This window comes from Parasteatoda tepidariorum, chromosome 7 (genome assembly GCF_043381705.1).
Source record: "Parasteatoda tepidariorum isolate YZ-2023 chromosome 7, CAS_Ptep_4.0, whole genome shotgun sequence".
Taxonomy (NCBI): Eukaryota; Metazoa; Arthropoda; class Arachnida; order Araneae; family Theridiidae; genus Parasteatoda; species Parasteatoda tepidariorum.
This window is the reverse complement of record NC_092210.1, coordinates 38534583-38551107: the sequence shown is the minus strand read 5'-3', so window position 1 is coordinate 38551107 and position 16525 is coordinate 38534583. Positions and strand designations below refer to the sequence as shown.

The following is a 16525-nucleotide window of genomic DNA, read 5'->3' as shown; positions in this document are numbered from 1 at the left end:
TAGCATTCATTAAGGTAGGAGGGCGCCATGCATGTTTATTTTTTTCCAGTCTCTATTCTCATTTATCTGTCTATATTCTCAATTAAATACTATAAAGAGCGTTCATTTTGTATTAAATAATTCATGAATGTTAGTTTCGTGTTAATTTAAGAGTGCAACGCACGTTTTAAGTTTCTAATTTTCTACAGTAAGTCAACTAGTATTCTACTAACTAACTAACCGCTTTCATTGCATGTTATTGGGTTTTAACTTTTCTGTTTTATAGCATAGATTATATTTTTAAAATAGAACTAATTTTAAATTCACAAAAGAATGCATGTTTTAATCGGCTATAACTTGAACTATTTACCGTTACCTGTTTTCGTATTTAAGAAATTGCATAGAATTTTAATTTAATTTGTAGGCTTTAAGGTTCAAATCCTTACATCGGACAGAAAAAAATCCTGAAAAGCATAATTCAATATCGATACTTCGTCCTCTAGTCTTTACAACCTTCTGCATTTGGCTAAGAATTGAATTTTGCATTCAATTCCTGCAATTTGCTGAAGATTTTATAGCGTAAATGCACCAAGTTTTGGGGATACTGATTTCAGTGTTTTACCCTCTGTTCCAACAAGTCCGCGCAGTTTCTATGGGGTTCAAGTCAGGTAATTTTCTTAGCCAATCAAGATGTATGTGTGAGAATTCATAACATTCCTTAAGCCACGTGAATTTTTCTAATTGTCCTCCTGAACAACAATGCTAATCATGTTACTACATTAAACACCACTTACTTATTAAGCAATATTGTAGTTACTTATTAAACAACAATATTTATTACATATTAATAGCAGCACAAAGGTGTTAACTGAAAGATAGGATGCGGTTATTCAGAAGAATAAAAGGAACAATTTAAGTCAATGGAACTCAGTTAAACGAACCCTCATAACATCTCAAACCCTCTCGCTAAATGATACTTTTCTCTAGAGGTGAATTTTTTCCTGGTAAATTTATTTATAATGTAGAACATCAATAAAATATTGACGTCTTTTACAGAAGAGTGTGGTTACCAAGGAAGGCAAATGAAGAACAAATTTCTTCCAGGGACATCAAAAGCTTCTCCAGCAATGAATTGGGTAGATTTCATACCTCCTCCACCAGAAAATCCTCCAATTGATCTCACCTCTATTCCCGGAGTACCACCTGGAGGAAGAAATTTGTCGCCTGTAAAGTGCGCCTACCAAGCCCAAGTAAGTCGTTCTCAAAATGATATGTATCGGCATTGTTTCATGATCCTCAATTGCTTTATCTTTTCGAAAATACAGACGATTGTTGCAAGTTCTTAAGACTTTTTCTGTGTAGTCATTTCAACCATTTAATTTCAAATAGCCATTGCCCACAGCTCGTGTGGAAGTAATTATATTTCAATTTTAGCTAGTTTTAAAAGATGTCCGCTATATTATAAAAGTTTTCTAGGTATTGAATTTTAGTAATAATTTAAAATCTGCTTTTCAGCCATTAAATTACACAGACCACAGTGTGGAACATTTCAGCATAGTAGACAGCAGAAGTATTAAACTTATTTACATCATTGTCCCTAGATAAGATAGGAAACTCATCCCAATGCTCCGTTACGTGCTGTATTACTTCCTCACGCTCCTCTCGAGCCATAAGCCACTTATATGCGTTATATAACTGTGAATTTTACATCATTTTGATGACACTACCATTGATTTTTTGTCAATAGTTAAAATTTAACTTGAATCATAACGTTTGGTCTAAAATTTATCTGTTAATATACTAGTTTATACTAGTTTTATACTAGTTATAATATACTAGTTGACAGAAGAAAAAATTTTTTTGAATAATTGGGAGGAATAATTTTACAGAGAAAAAAGTGTCGTCAAAACTACCAAAATGTGATAAAATTTACTGTGTTTCTGGCTCTATGGGAGCATTAAACAGCTCAATAATTTTTAGTGAAAGGCTTTGGTAATGATTTTAGTAAATGTTATAAAATTTGTTTATTTTATCATGATAAATGGTGCATGGCAGAAAAATATTTTATTCGATTAAATTTACTTTTCAGTTTTCTATTTTTTTCTTAATGTGTGGTAATAAAAACTAAATTATTTATATTTATTAACCAGAATTTGATTTTTTTTCTTACCAGAAACGTCAGCACCATACTATACGATAATTTTACCAGAATATTTTCCTTCGTGTATTATCATGTCTATTAAACAGATATTCAATATTATTTCACATTTTTGTATAAGTTGTAAAAGTAGAATGTAAAAATGCAACCGAATAAAAACCATCATAATTGAAACTTTAAAATATTGACCTTCTCCCAGTGTAAAGTACTAACTTTTTAGAGTCGCGTGCGGTGACAATTGCGCAAACTTTAAAATTTCACCTTGAATACATTTTTTGAGTCATTTTATGAAGATAAAAAGTTAAGACAAGCAATTCCAAAGTGTTCCGAGAGTGAAAAATAGCAAAGTTGCTTACCACATTTAAAGATTCTTTCAAACTTCGTATTAACTATATCCAGCTATGTTTTTTTCGTTATTTTATCAGCCAAAGAACATGCGTAACATACCAAAGTTCTATAAATTATTGATGAACTTTATTCAGCTCATCAAATACAAAAATATAACTTTATTTTTTCAGTTAATTTGCAAAGTTTTTTGTCAGGAAAAGTGCTTAGGACATGAAAACTAAAAAAGAGAAAAATAATTTAATGCTAATATAGCATAATATAATAAATTATTTGATAAAAAGAACAAGTATCGGTATCTAGCTTTTAAAGTCTAGTTATTTCACGAAATATATAAATATTTAAAAAGAGTTCAACACATTGGAAACTTTGATTAGTTGTGTTTAATTTTTAAAGCAAGAAAATAGATTACATAATTTTGAGATTCAAGCTAGTCAATGATTTCACGTACAGTCGAAGAAGAAATTTTAGCTTCCTTTCTCTTTCAATAAATTTTAGCTTTTAACCAATCACTCATTGTTATCCGTGTATCTGAAATATTTAATTAAATGATATACTGGATCTCTATACATTGTCAACATTCGGTCTATCCAATTATTGCTGTAAATAAGATGTATGCTGTGAATTATTGATGCAGTTAAGATTATTTTTAAAACAAGAAGAAAGATTGCAAAGCCATGATTTTGAAAATCCACCGGATAAATGTACTTTGCCAATGACTTATCGTATAGCCGATGAGGAAATTTTTCTTCTCTTCTTTTCAATAAATTTTAGCTCTCAGCCAATTACAAATTGTTACCGGTATATCATAAAGCTTTAATTACATTAAATACAAGAACTCTATACATTGTCAACTTTCCGTCTATCTGATTAGTACTGAATATTATTTGTAGTTAAGATAATTTTTTAAAGCAAGAAAAAAGATTACATACCTATAATTTTGAGATTACGCCGGGTAAATATATATCTTGCATATACACACAACGAATTGCTTCGTTTCTTTTCAACTTATTTCAGCTTTCAACCAATTACAGATAATTACCCGTATGTCTATATTTACATAAATACAGGAGCTTTATACATTGTCAACATTCGGTCTAACCGATTATTGCTGTAGATATATGATGTATATGTTACCGGCAAAGTATGAAATGCCGGCATTGTATAGAATGCCTAGGCATTGTATAGAATGCCGGATGTTTTTAGGCAAAGTATGAAGTGTGAGAAGTATTACATACTTTCCCTAGGCCTTGTATAAAATACCTAGGCATTCTATAGAATGACAAATGCTATTTAGGCAAAGTATGAAGAGAACATACTGATGAGGTTATTATGTAAATAATGTTCATTTCTCAAAACTAAGAATGTTATTCCGAAACAATAAGGAGAGAAAAAAAATTTATTCAAAATGAAAAGATGAAAAATGAAAGTTGTACAAAACATAATTTATGTCTTTCTTATTATGGGAAACAAAATGTTCACATCAAAAATTCACAATTATTTTCAGTTTAGAAACAAATATTGCACAAAATATCCATTTCATCACCTTTACTAACATGGCCACAGAAGATTTTATACTTTGCCTGTTTCTCATTTGGCATTCTATGGAATGCCTATGAAATGTGTGAAATATAAATCGTTTCATACATTGCTGGCTAGTTTTAGGCATTGTATGCAATGCCTAGGAATTCTATAGAATGACAGATTTCAAACTTTGCCGGTAACATATATATATATATATATATATATGATGTATGATGCATAATGTAGATATATGACGTATATTTTTGATGTTGAGATTAATTTTAGAAGCAAGGAAAAAGATTACATACCTATAATTTTGAGATTCCACCGAGAAAAATGTACCTTATTAATAATTTCTCTTTTAATCTTGGGGAAAGTATTTTTTTCGTTTTTTTTCAATAAATTTTATCACACCGATATCTCAGCTAATTACACATTATTACCCGTATGTTGTAGTTCTGTAATCACGTTAGGCACTCTATTCATTGCCAGCATTCGATCTGTTTTATCACAGCTGTAATTATTGTCTATTTAGGCAAAATATATTCGAAATATTGGCTTTATCTAATGCATAATTCCCGTTTCAGAGTTATCAAGGGAACTTCAACACGAAGCCTTTAAATACCACTTCTCCGTGGAGCACGTTGGGACGAAACGTCGATAATGACGTTTGCAATGGGAGCTCGATCTTCGGAATAAAGGGTCATCCTGGACTCATGCCCCAACGCACTTTACCCCAAGGAATGGGAGGTGAGAGAGTGTTTCAAGGATCTTTAACATCTCTCCGGGGAGATCAGTTTCCAGCAATGGCCAGGAGAATCAGCCAGAATGGTGTCATCACAAACACGGGTAAATATGCACCACTTCAAACTCTTCTCTTTGGTGCAATAACGTTGTGTAGTAGATAATTATTAATCAAGTGCTTAATTTAAAGCAACTTTTATTTTAGTTTTAAAGTAATCTGACCATAAGAATATTAAAATATAAATGCATTTAAAAAAAGCATTTTATTGAAATTATAAAACATAATGGTCAGAAACCGTTTCTCAGTATTGACTGCGCAGTGTTATTGGCTAATTAAAAAAAATAAGGTTCTTTAATTACTAAAAAAGATTTAAATTTCATTACATTGTCACCAGTGTAAAGTTAATAAAAGTTAAAAAGATATTTTCCATTTAATTATTTATTTATCCCTCAAGTAACTGTCTATACCAACAATGAATATTTTCGATTCCTTCTTATCCCTTTGACGCCGATAGGACACGAGTTACGTAGGCCCTTTTCTACATTTTTTTTTCTGAAGCCCTAATTACGAGTAAGAATATATTTTAGTATTTTAATTATGAAAAACAGTCTAATAGTTATAAAAAAAATCAGTTAAATTTCTGGAATTAAATTCGTACTAAAATGTAAACTCCAAAAAAGGTAGTTCGAATTTTTTATTTCATTTATATTCCAAAAATTTATCAATAATTACAAGCAAAAATATAATTTGGTATTTTTTCATTCTAAAAAAAAAACAATCTAATAGTTATGAAAAAAATATGTTAAATTATTGGAATTAAATTTGTAGTAAAATGTAAAATCTAAAAAAAAGTAGTGTGAATCTTTTTTTTTTTCATTTATATTTAAAAATTTATCAATAATTACAGGCAAGAATAAGTAAGTTGTATTTTTATTTTTTATATTCCCAGGTTTCCCTTTTCCTTTCTTCCTCAAATCAAGTACTAGCGGAGGTGATGTACATCAGATCTACACTGGCATCGCTGCCCTGCAAGACCCAACACAGTCGGCAGAAAATGGAGAAGATATTGAATTAAACAGTAAGATTATTCTGAAAAGTCATTTTAGATATATAACTTTATATGTGTTCACAAGATAAAAAGATAAGCAATTATTTTATTAAAGGTAATAGACTTCTTCTTTGACAGAGCTACAGGCCCTTGCTGGCCTTAGCTGCCTCAACAGCTGACAAACGCCAACGCCTCCTATCTCCGCAGCTCCTAATTTCTAATCTTTAAGGTTTTTATGTCATTTTCGATATCGTTGAGCCATCTAGTAGGGGTCTACCTCTGGGACGTGACCCCTTGGGTTTCTTAAAGTTGACGATTCTCATGGCGCTATTTTCAGGGCTTCTCCATAGATGGCCCAGCCTTCCCAGCCTATTACTGCGGATTACTCGTGTATGGGTAATAGACACCTTAGGGTAATTGAACCTTGACACGAAGGGTGTTTAGTGAAAGCTAATCTCAATGCATGATTTTAAATTCCTTATCAAAAGCGAAATAAAAAACATGCATATTAGGGATCGCAATTAAATATTTAAACGAGGACAAACAAAATTTGACGAAGAGCTACAGAACTGAAAAAAGTGATAATATTACAGAATGTATTTGTAGGTAACATGGAGATTTTGTGATGCATCTTAAATTATACAAATTCATAAACAATACATTAGTGAAAGTAATTGAATAAGTATTTCTGGAATATAAAGAATCAAAATCTCTTTTTTCTCTTCAGATCTTTACATGCATCGCACAAGCCTCACTGATCAAGGAGTAGTTCCAACTGGCAACGCATTTTTTGTTGAAGATAATCAAAATGTTCGACCATGCACGAATGAATACAGCAACAATTTCTTCATTGCAGAATATAACGCTGGTAATGTATTTTTATAACAATAAAAGTATAAGTTTTGCTCATATTATTTGCGGCCCCAATAGCAGAATTCTTCTAGTATGGCAGCGGTTGCTGCTGATTATTACAGCATCTGCAGATTTATTTTTCATTTGAGCTAAAGTAAAAAAAAAAAAAAAAAGAAGCAGATAAATATCAAAATATTGCTGAAACTCCTTTTTAAAATACTAAAAACTGAAACGCTGAAATGAGAGAGCGCCGTAAAGAATTGTTCTCCTATTACATGATTACAGGCGCATCTGTTAACCTGATTACATGCTTAACTTATTCTATATTTTTAGAATCGTATAAAATTCAAAGCACATTTAAAAAATACAAAGTTTTTTATAGGGATCTTATATTTGAAAATTTTGCTACCTGTATGTTAGATTAAGCAAGATTTCCATAATAATAACATCTGTCTGACTGCGTTGCGATGGCACACAAGCTGGAATTTATGAAGATAAAACTGCAGATTCACTCCGCAAATTCTGTTAGCTAGTTTAAGGTCATTTTTATTTTCTAGAAACATGTCATGCGAATAACTAACATTTTCTCCAGATATGATTAACGAAAAATTACTAAACCGCAGTGTTATTTAAGTTTTGTTTATTAATATCAATCTGAAATTTGTTATCTAGATCGAAATTTGCAAATTGTTATAGCGATCTAGGATTATGTCATATAAATTTGCCATACTTCGAAATATGTCATCATTTTATTCTTTTTTCTCTTTGGATTTCCATTAGATGCATAAACTGATTTTTTCTTCTCTGTGATTCTTCTCGATAATAATCCGCCAAATTTTACAATTTTCTTTTCTTTTTCTGTTTCAATTTTTTTAAACTTTAATTTGAGAAGCCCTAATGTGTAATTTTTGAAGACTTCGTTTCTAATAAAGGGGGGAAAAATTTTAAGGGCCATGAGTACGAAACTTCCTGTCAGTTACTTTTGGCTGAGATTCCCATTTCTCAGACGAGCATTCAGCATTATGAACCAATTTAGCACAAAGAATAATAATACAAAATTAATCTAATAAAGTACTGCAGGATTGTTTTTAAATCTGAATTCCTTAACAAAAAATCGTAATGTTTTCTTTTTAATTTCATTGATAGCAGAATGCACTTAAATTTAAATTTTAAATAAATTATTTTGCAATAAGTATATCTTGTTTGCATTATTCAGCAACTTATTTATTTTCTTAAGAAATTAAAAATAATGCCCTGTATTCATTTTACAGATGCAGGTATTTATTATAATTTTTGTTCACATTTATTAGCTTAACTTTTTTTATTATAATGCTTATATCGGAGTTTTTTTTTTCTCCAACAAAAATACTTATGGAGCTTTTATCTGTTGCTATTCAAAACTAACAAAATCCTCATAGAGCTTTTTTCCTTTTCTAATCTGAACTTTAAGACCTATTAACTTCCTGAAAGTATAAGCTGCTCATAGTATATATTTGTTGATACGCATCAAAACGTTCTCTCTGTTCAAAAGCTATAATGTAAGGTGTTCAATGTAAGTGGTATAAATACTCTATATAAGCTACTTTCCTACTTGCTATTTCATGTGTTGAGGAACAATAATATTAAAACTTTAAAAAAAAAATTATTAATCGAATCAACTCTTGCATACAGGTAGGGCACAGACAACGCTACGAAACCGAAGTTCAAGACCGCCCAGTTCTTACAGTAATGAAGGTAATAACACAGGAACAGTGCCTTCCAGATCCGCTGCCCAATCCAAACAAAAATGGAAAGAAACTGAAGCGAAGGAGAAGACACCGAATGGTATTAAATTTGATTTTAAAATGGCGGATAATGAATCTGTTTCTTTTCTTCTTTTTTCTTGAAACACGAGAGTAAATTATCTTTTGAAAATACGTTACAGCATAGAAAAGGGATAAGGCAGATGGTAAACAAAGCGTGAATTTGTTTCTTCGATTCGAACGATTGCTTTGATAGCAGGTGGCTCTACAGATGTTCTTTGAATGGAACTTGTTCTTCTTGTTTTTTCTCCTCTTTTTTCTTCTTTTTCAATTCCTATTTAATGAAATGAAGTGTGGATGGTAGAATGTAATTAGAGTTCGTGAAATAAAATAAATACATGTTTGCTGTATGTTTTAGAATGCAAACTTGAGATAAATCAACAAAATGAAAGTTTATTTTCTTGTTATTAAAATATTTATCCTTTCAAGGTTAGAACAATCAATTCAGTTTACGTATTTTTTTCACATTCTTGAGTCAATGATATACTACATTACAAATAATAGCTGAATGGAATGTAAAAAAAAGTTGTAAAATGTGTGCGGAAAATATGAAATGCAATAGTTAAATATAATGTTCCAATAACTATGATAAATTTTTTTCGTTATTAGTCACTGACGCAGTTTACACTTATTTAAGGGACAAAAAATCTTCAATAATTATTTCGAATTTGTTTCGACTTGTTAACAAGATATCAGTTTAATATTTGACATTTTCATAAACATGATATTTTCAGATGTTGTTCTTCAAGTATTTATTTTGTTTAAGTTACATGCTAATATTATAAAGTTGCATTGCTTTTTACACTTAGTCTCTAAAGTATCCCTTTAAATAAAAATGCTGTATGTATTTTAGCTTAGAATTATAGACACACATAATCAAGAACTAAAAAAATATAAATAACAACGAGTTTTTACATGAAATTTGAAGATATTATTAAAGCTTTTTATTTACAACAAAAATACAAGATAGAATCATAACACTCGTACCACTTACATATTTACATAAAGTTATATTCAGAAAAATACTTTCTAAAAATATTCCGTGTACTATGTAAGTATGAGTACTTTCTGTATTTTGTAGATATTAGGCAGATTTCGCACTTTTATGTTAATTTCCGTATGTAAGATTTGAATCAACGTCGCATGTTCGCTAACGCTACAAAGACAAAGTTACAAGCACGTTGTTTATTGCTGTTAAATGTTGCTTCTGTTGAAGCCAACCTTCAAACTAAAAACATGGACACAGAATGCGAATTTGAAGAAATGTATAAATGAAATTTAGAAATGAATCACGCTAGATTACTACTAACTTACCTGTGTAGTTTAAAGCCAACTACTGTAAGTTATGGTTATTTGTGGACCTCATGCTTAAACTAAATTTCTTCAATCATCGACCACAAATCTGAATAATAAGCTGCATTCTTTATCAAATTCCACCAATTTTTTCTGCTTACAGAACAGCAGTTTTACGTAGAGAAAAGCATCTTGAGTCGTACGCCACAGTCGTATGCATAGATCGTCTACGTAAATTGTAAATGTCTGTTTTGATTCTGTGGTCAAAGTTAAAATGATATTCCACTGTGTTAGCGTTTTTAACTTATATATTTTTGCAGAACCTCTCATTTTCCCTCACGTACGTTTGATATTTTTTCTCGGGCCCATGCGCAATTACTTAACTTTACGTATGGAAGCTAACGTAAATTTGCAAAATCTCAGGACCTAACATTAAATATTCTTATTAATTAGTGCAGACGATATTTTATGTTACGAAAGCAGACATAAAAACGTATTTTTCTCTTAATAAACTTACATTTTTTTGGTGCGTTTATCCCTCAAAATTGGGGGGAGTTAGCCGCAATTTTGAAAATGTGTCCCCAACAGTTTAAGAAAAAAAGCCGTTCAAAGTTCCAACATTTCATGCTAATTTTCCTTCTTGAGCCCAGTTGTCATCGCTTTTCTAAATTTTTATTTCTCAAAAGTTATTCGGCCGAATCCCTTTGAATTTCTAATTTTATCCTTTAAAATTATGATAAATAAATTATTGTAAAAAATGCATACCTTACAATTCCAAATCTTTTCGTCCATTGTTAAATTGAAAAAAAAATAGTTTATCAATATAAATTATTTTTACATTAATAGGTTAGATAGTTCCGTTCAAAAAATTTTTGAGTCTCTTAAATAGTCCCGATGATGTAAGAAAATACGCAAACACATGAACAATTGGAAGTGAAAAAGATTCAGTATATAGTCAATATAACTATGCTCCTTTATCTGTATTTTGTAGAGATTAATTCGAGGACCTAAGGATAATTATGCTAATTAATTAACGCAGACGTTGTTTTTAGTAACGAAAGCTGGCAGAAAAAAAGTTTTTTTTTTCTGAATAAATTTGCTTTTTTCAGACGGATTTAACCCACAAAATCGGGGGTTAATTGCCGCAATTGGAAAAATATGATCCTAATATTTTAGGCAAAGAAGGGGTTCAAATTGCATACATTTCATTTTAATTTCTTTTCTTGCGTATTTCGCCATCACAAACAAATCGAATTTTTAGATTTTTATTTCTCAAAAGTTATTTGAACGATTTCCTTTGAATTTTAGATTTTTGTCATTTAAAATTATGCTTAAGAAACTACGGTAAAAATTTGTAAACTTTATAATTTTAAATCTTTTTAACCATTGATAAATTGAAAAACAAAAAAAATTATCATTTTAAATAAATTTTGTTACATAGAATAAACGGATTATGAGTTATGTAACTTCGTTCAAAAATTTTACAAGCTTCTTAAATAGTCCAGAAGATTTAGCGAAATACGCAAAAGAAAATTTACTAAAATATAAGATACTTGATACGTCATGAAATGATACAAACTTTCGACCGTTCTGCTGCCAAAACTTTACGAACATATTTTCCAGGTTGACACTACCTCCTATTTTAATTTTATAACCGTCGTTGAACAGAATTGGTCAGTGCACCTTTGTATTCGCTATTACCGTCTCGCACTTTAGCCAGTGCGAGCCGGGTGCGGAATTCGTATCGACCAGGCATTGCTGGGATTCGAACCCGGTTCATCTCATCTGATGGTGAAAGCTCTATCCTCTGAGCCACTACGGCACCCTCGATTTTTAATTTTATTTTATAACCATCGTTGAACAGCTGACCCAATTTTATGGGCTTACGACTACTAATGTTCAACTCCGTAGCCTTGCAATTTTGAACCTAATCCAGAAGACAAGGTAGCTCCTGGATCGAGTATTGAGAGAAATTTGCCTTCGTGGTGGACTTTTTGATGGAGCTAACCGGTATTTGCGTTACGTGGAGATGAAGACCACGAGAACCTCCCACGGTTAGTATGTAAGCAAGGGGACTCTAACCCATGATCCGTCTACCACTAAGGATATTTCACGTCAGCACTGTCGTCGGTGCAAACCGGATGCGGAATTCTTATCGATTGGTATTCGAACCCGGTTCACTGCATTAGAAGGCGAACGCTCTATCCCCTGAGACATCGCGGCCCCTCCATTTTAATTTTATTTTATAACCATCGTTGAACAGCCTACCCAATTTTATGGGCTTACGACTACTAATGTTCATTTCCGTAGCCTTGTAATTTCGAACCAATCCAGAAGACAAGGAAACTCCTGGGTCAGTACCCCCAGAGGTATTGATTTGTTGTGGGAACATGGAGGACTTTGAGACTCGGCAGACTTAACGTGCATCAGTCACCATTTACTACACGGGGAGTCTTCGGCCGGCGAGACGATCTCTTGGATATGGGCCCAGCGCCCTACCGACCAGGCTATCCCGGCCCCTCCATTTTTAATTGTCAAAACTCGAAATCTATCGAGAAAAAAAAAATTATGTTTATCCAGAGTAAGTTCGCTTTCTGTTTGGTCTCTTAACTTCATCACCCGCACGTTTCTTTGCACAAATTAATTAGCATAATTAATTAAGGATTGACTTGCTATAAATTAGTAAACTAATTAATTAGCATACTAATTAATAGCAAGTCAACCCCTCGAATCATTAAAATTGAGTACATTGTACGAGCAAATCCGATCATTAAATCAAAAATTATTTAGGTGCTTGCTTTTTTTCCCGGCAATCTGCTTGAATTATATTCTAAACAATGCAGTTTCGCCCACTGGAGACCAAAATGCAAACATACTTTTACCATGATTAATTATACTTCACTTATGACCATCCATATAACGATACCATCCATATAATGAAAAATGACCTCTATTTTGCATGAATACCTTTTTCTATTTATAATAAAGCCAATTTGTTTCAATACACTTTTTAGATGACATTCCATCGTACAACAAACCAAATTTCCCATCATGTTCTAATAGTACTTCATCTCAAAGTCAAGGAAGGAGAAGAAGGGAACTAAAAGAGACTATTAATGAACTATCTCCTCTCAAAAACTTTTCTAGTCTCACAGAGAAATATGGTGAAAAGTCATCCCCCTCTGAAACATCAGAAAATAAAGAGGTAATTTAAATTTTGATGTAAATAACTAAACATATCAGTTACTTTTGGAAGCCTGATTCGAATAGTATGTCAATTCAATTTATATCCATTTTAAGGTACAGAACCTAAAAGTCTTATGAGAATTCGAGTCTTTTCTTGTCTTGTCTGACTCTGAGCCTTCTGTTTGGCACCAGAAATAAGATAAAGGTGTACTAGATTTGAATATTAAAGTAGGGCAAACAGCTTTTTTTTAGTTGGCCCACTATTCAAATAAAGCCCTTTTTTATTAAAAAAGATGTAATCCTTATGTTAAAAGTCCAAGTCCTATTGTACAGCTTATATAATAATATTTGATGATACAATATTCGGGACTTGAAGTTGTGCAATAGGACTTGAGAGTGTAATTCTTCGACTTGAAGATGTATGCACAAAAGGACTTTAAATAATATTGTATGGTGCACAATATGTTCATTTTTTTTACAAGATGGCAAAATTTAAATTCCAATCAAAATGCTACTTATTTAATTTAATAAAAAAGTTTGTATATTATTATAGAGTAGATATATTGTTGTGGATGTAACAGCATATCTAGCAAATATTTCCTTTTTAATACAAGTTTGGGGATTATTATTTCTTTATTTTTATTTCTCTTCTTTGATTTCCTTTCTGTGTAATTTATGGTTTAAGCGACTTGAATTGATCATCTGGGTCACGTGACTTAACTCTTTTTGAGTTCTGGGACTTGCTGAAATCGTGTGTTCGTGTTTACCAACAACCACCCAAGCTTTGAAGGCGTATTTTAAGCATTGAATCACTGAGCTTCGGCTACATTTTTGTCAAACTGAGTTGGAACTTTAAAAGATGCAAATCTGGTGGCAAAACTTGTGATTACATTGACAATGCGTATTGTTGCACAAGTGCAACATATGATTGAGTTTAAATTTTAGTACCAATAAAAAATTCACTTTACTTGGAACAATTTTGTGGTCATATTGAAACACTTTGCAGGAAAAAAAAAGACTGCCATAATGGAATTAAGGCTTGTTAAAATCTGAGATGCTAATGAAAATATCATTTTTCTATTATGTATAACTACTGGTGATACCTTTTTGTCAACTTGGCATCGTATTGATTTGAAAATAAGAGAGTTGAGACTTTTATGAATGCCCCGTTTCGGTTGGGTATTAAATAAAAAAAGGAAGCTGTAATATAAGGCCTCTGATCTTCTAATGGAAAGTACATATAAATAGACGTTGTTTAGCACAAATTAAAACCAAAAAAAAAAACACATACCTATTAGGTAGCTGACAAGGAGAGTATGGCGACATTTTCCAATCCAAACTGAAAAAACACTAACACTAAAAATGAGTCACTAAGATGGAAGTTCGTTTTCTTTTATTTTTACATTAGATCAATGACGACCACAGACAAGCATAATTCACATGGGCAAAAACTTCAGATGGAGAGAGTGGTATTTTGGAGTAACAGAGAGTTTCTGGATTTATAAGGCAGGCCAAATAAAACTCACGGAGTTGATGATGAGAATCAGATCTCTTGCCAAGAAAACATCAGAGAGGGGTTGTGGGTACTGAACTTCACCGACGATAAAAAAAACTCATGATTTGTAGATCTAAACTATGACGGCGTCTGGTCAGCGGATGCGTTCCATAGATATCCAACATGTTGATGGCAGCCTATTTCCTTTATTTTGTCATAAGTCCCAGATAATCATATTAAAAGCAGGAGATGCACGATCAGAAATTTACTTAGTAGACATTAAATCAGAGAAAAAAAAACACGGCAGATTGACTTGCCAACATGGCGGTAGGCGTGGCGCCATACCAAAAAAATGTTCTCTTCCTCTAGAAGAAGAGGAAGGGGGAAAAAAAAACGTCCTGCCAGGGAGCAGCGTGACGTTGGGGTGATGAAAAGATTCGAATGCCACGAGCGTCTCCCGCGCTCTGGCTTTTATAGCAAAAAGGAAAAAATCCGAGTTGAGTACTCAAGGTACTGAAAGTATGAGTTAAAGAACTAAAATTTTAAGTTGAGATGTATTATCAATATTATTTTTAAGTGTTATTCTCACCTTCTGATTGACGTTGCAAAGCTAAGTTTCAGCCGACTTCAAATTCTCGTGCAACATCAAACGACGCCGACAGCTTTTTCCGAGAAAAGGAGTGTCTGAGGAATGTGTAAGGAACTTTCAGGGGAAAATTTCCTCATTGCGCTAACGCGTTAAGGGGCGAGAAGAAAAGGATGAAGAAATAAAAAAATTGTATCAAAAATTATAAATTTAGCCGAAAAATAAGGATTTTGATTAAAAAAAATAGGATATTTAAAAATTAGGCTGTGACTTAATGTCACAATGAACATAAAAGTTATGCTCATAATACCGCTTTAGTAAGTGGAGAGTACCCATTATTCCAATTAAAAAAAAAACTTTTTAGACTATTTGAAAAACTATTATTTTGCTTAATTATTTTATTGAGACCGGAAACTTAACTGCTGTGAACTATTTTGTGTAAAACATTCTTAAATAAACTAAACTTTTGACTGAAGATGGAGCCACTGAAAAATAAAAAATGCATCTTTTGACTTAAATACGTTTGGTTTCACCAAGCAGCAGGCTTCCTGGATTGGCAAGTGCCATTAGAAACAATAACAACAACATGAACTAAAATTATCAAAAAATAATTGCTAATCAAATTGCAATCGGTTAGTTGGTTTAGCTTCTGGGTCACAAATTCAAAATATTCTTATTTTAGTTCATAATTACAGAATTATGAGTTGATTTTAAATGAATTTCGTATTTTTTAGTAATGTTCTTTAGATCATTGAATATTTGTTATATTTCTTGCTTTTACATTGTCCATGTGCTCTCATTATACTTGTTTTTGAATTATTCTCAATTCTCATAATCATTTATTATCTCACCATATGAATATAATATTTTAAGTGTAGCATATTTAATGTATTTCAATAACTTTCGTTTCAGCAACAAGAAGAAAAAAGATGAAAATATAAAGATCAAAAACGGTAATTTCAGTTTTTTAGAATTTTTTTTTTTTTTTTAGTGACATATTTCTTAAAAGAAGTTTTTCGATTGTTTTAATCGCTCAGAATTAACTAAATTGTGTTATAAATTACGTTACATATCAAAGAAAAAAAATTTATAGGAAGTAAAAAATTGGGAATTTTCTCTCAATTGCTGCTAATGTAAAAATCTAAAACATTTAAGAAATCGATAAAAATTAAGGCATTTTAACTATTCCATCTTTAGATACATTAAGGAACTTTATTAATGTTGAAAATAAGTTTCATTTTAATTTTTAATGTTGATAATTATTAAAATTAATTCAGTTATATGAAATTGTAAAAACATTGCATCGCATGATTTTATGTACATTCTTATGCTCATAATCAAACTTTCCCTTGCATGCATGAAATATTTTTCATTTATTTATTTTGTGCCGAATCTCTTTCAATAAAATTCAAGCTCATGCGAACTTATCAAATATTTTAATAATTTTAAGTTTCAAACTTTTAATATTTTTCGCAGCATTAACAGATTTAATTTTAGACATATCTTAAATCC

General features: G+C 31.3%; 1 protein-coding gene across 1 annotated transcript in view; it reads left to right on the top strand.

Annotated features, from left to right (window-relative positions):
• Window positions 1-16525, top strand: part of LOC107455609 (protein sax-3) — a 146848-nt gene that overhangs the window by 125084 nt on the left and 5239 nt on the right. Inside the window, exons 22-28 of the mRNA XM_043055409.2 lie at window positions 1036-1229; window positions 4594-4855; window positions 5701-5829; window positions 6527-6667; window positions 8323-8475; window positions 12761-12951; window positions 15926-15966. Of these exons, the coding sequence (XP_042911343.1) occupies window positions 1036-1229; window positions 4594-4855; window positions 5701-5829; window positions 6527-6667; window positions 8323-8475; window positions 12761-12951; window positions 15926-15946 (1091 nt within the window). The 3' untranslated portion in view covers window positions 15947-15966. The remainder of the gene's footprint in view (window positions 1-1035; window positions 1230-4593; window positions 4856-5700; window positions 5830-6526; window positions 6668-8322; window positions 8476-12760; window positions 12952-15925; window positions 15967-16525) is intronic.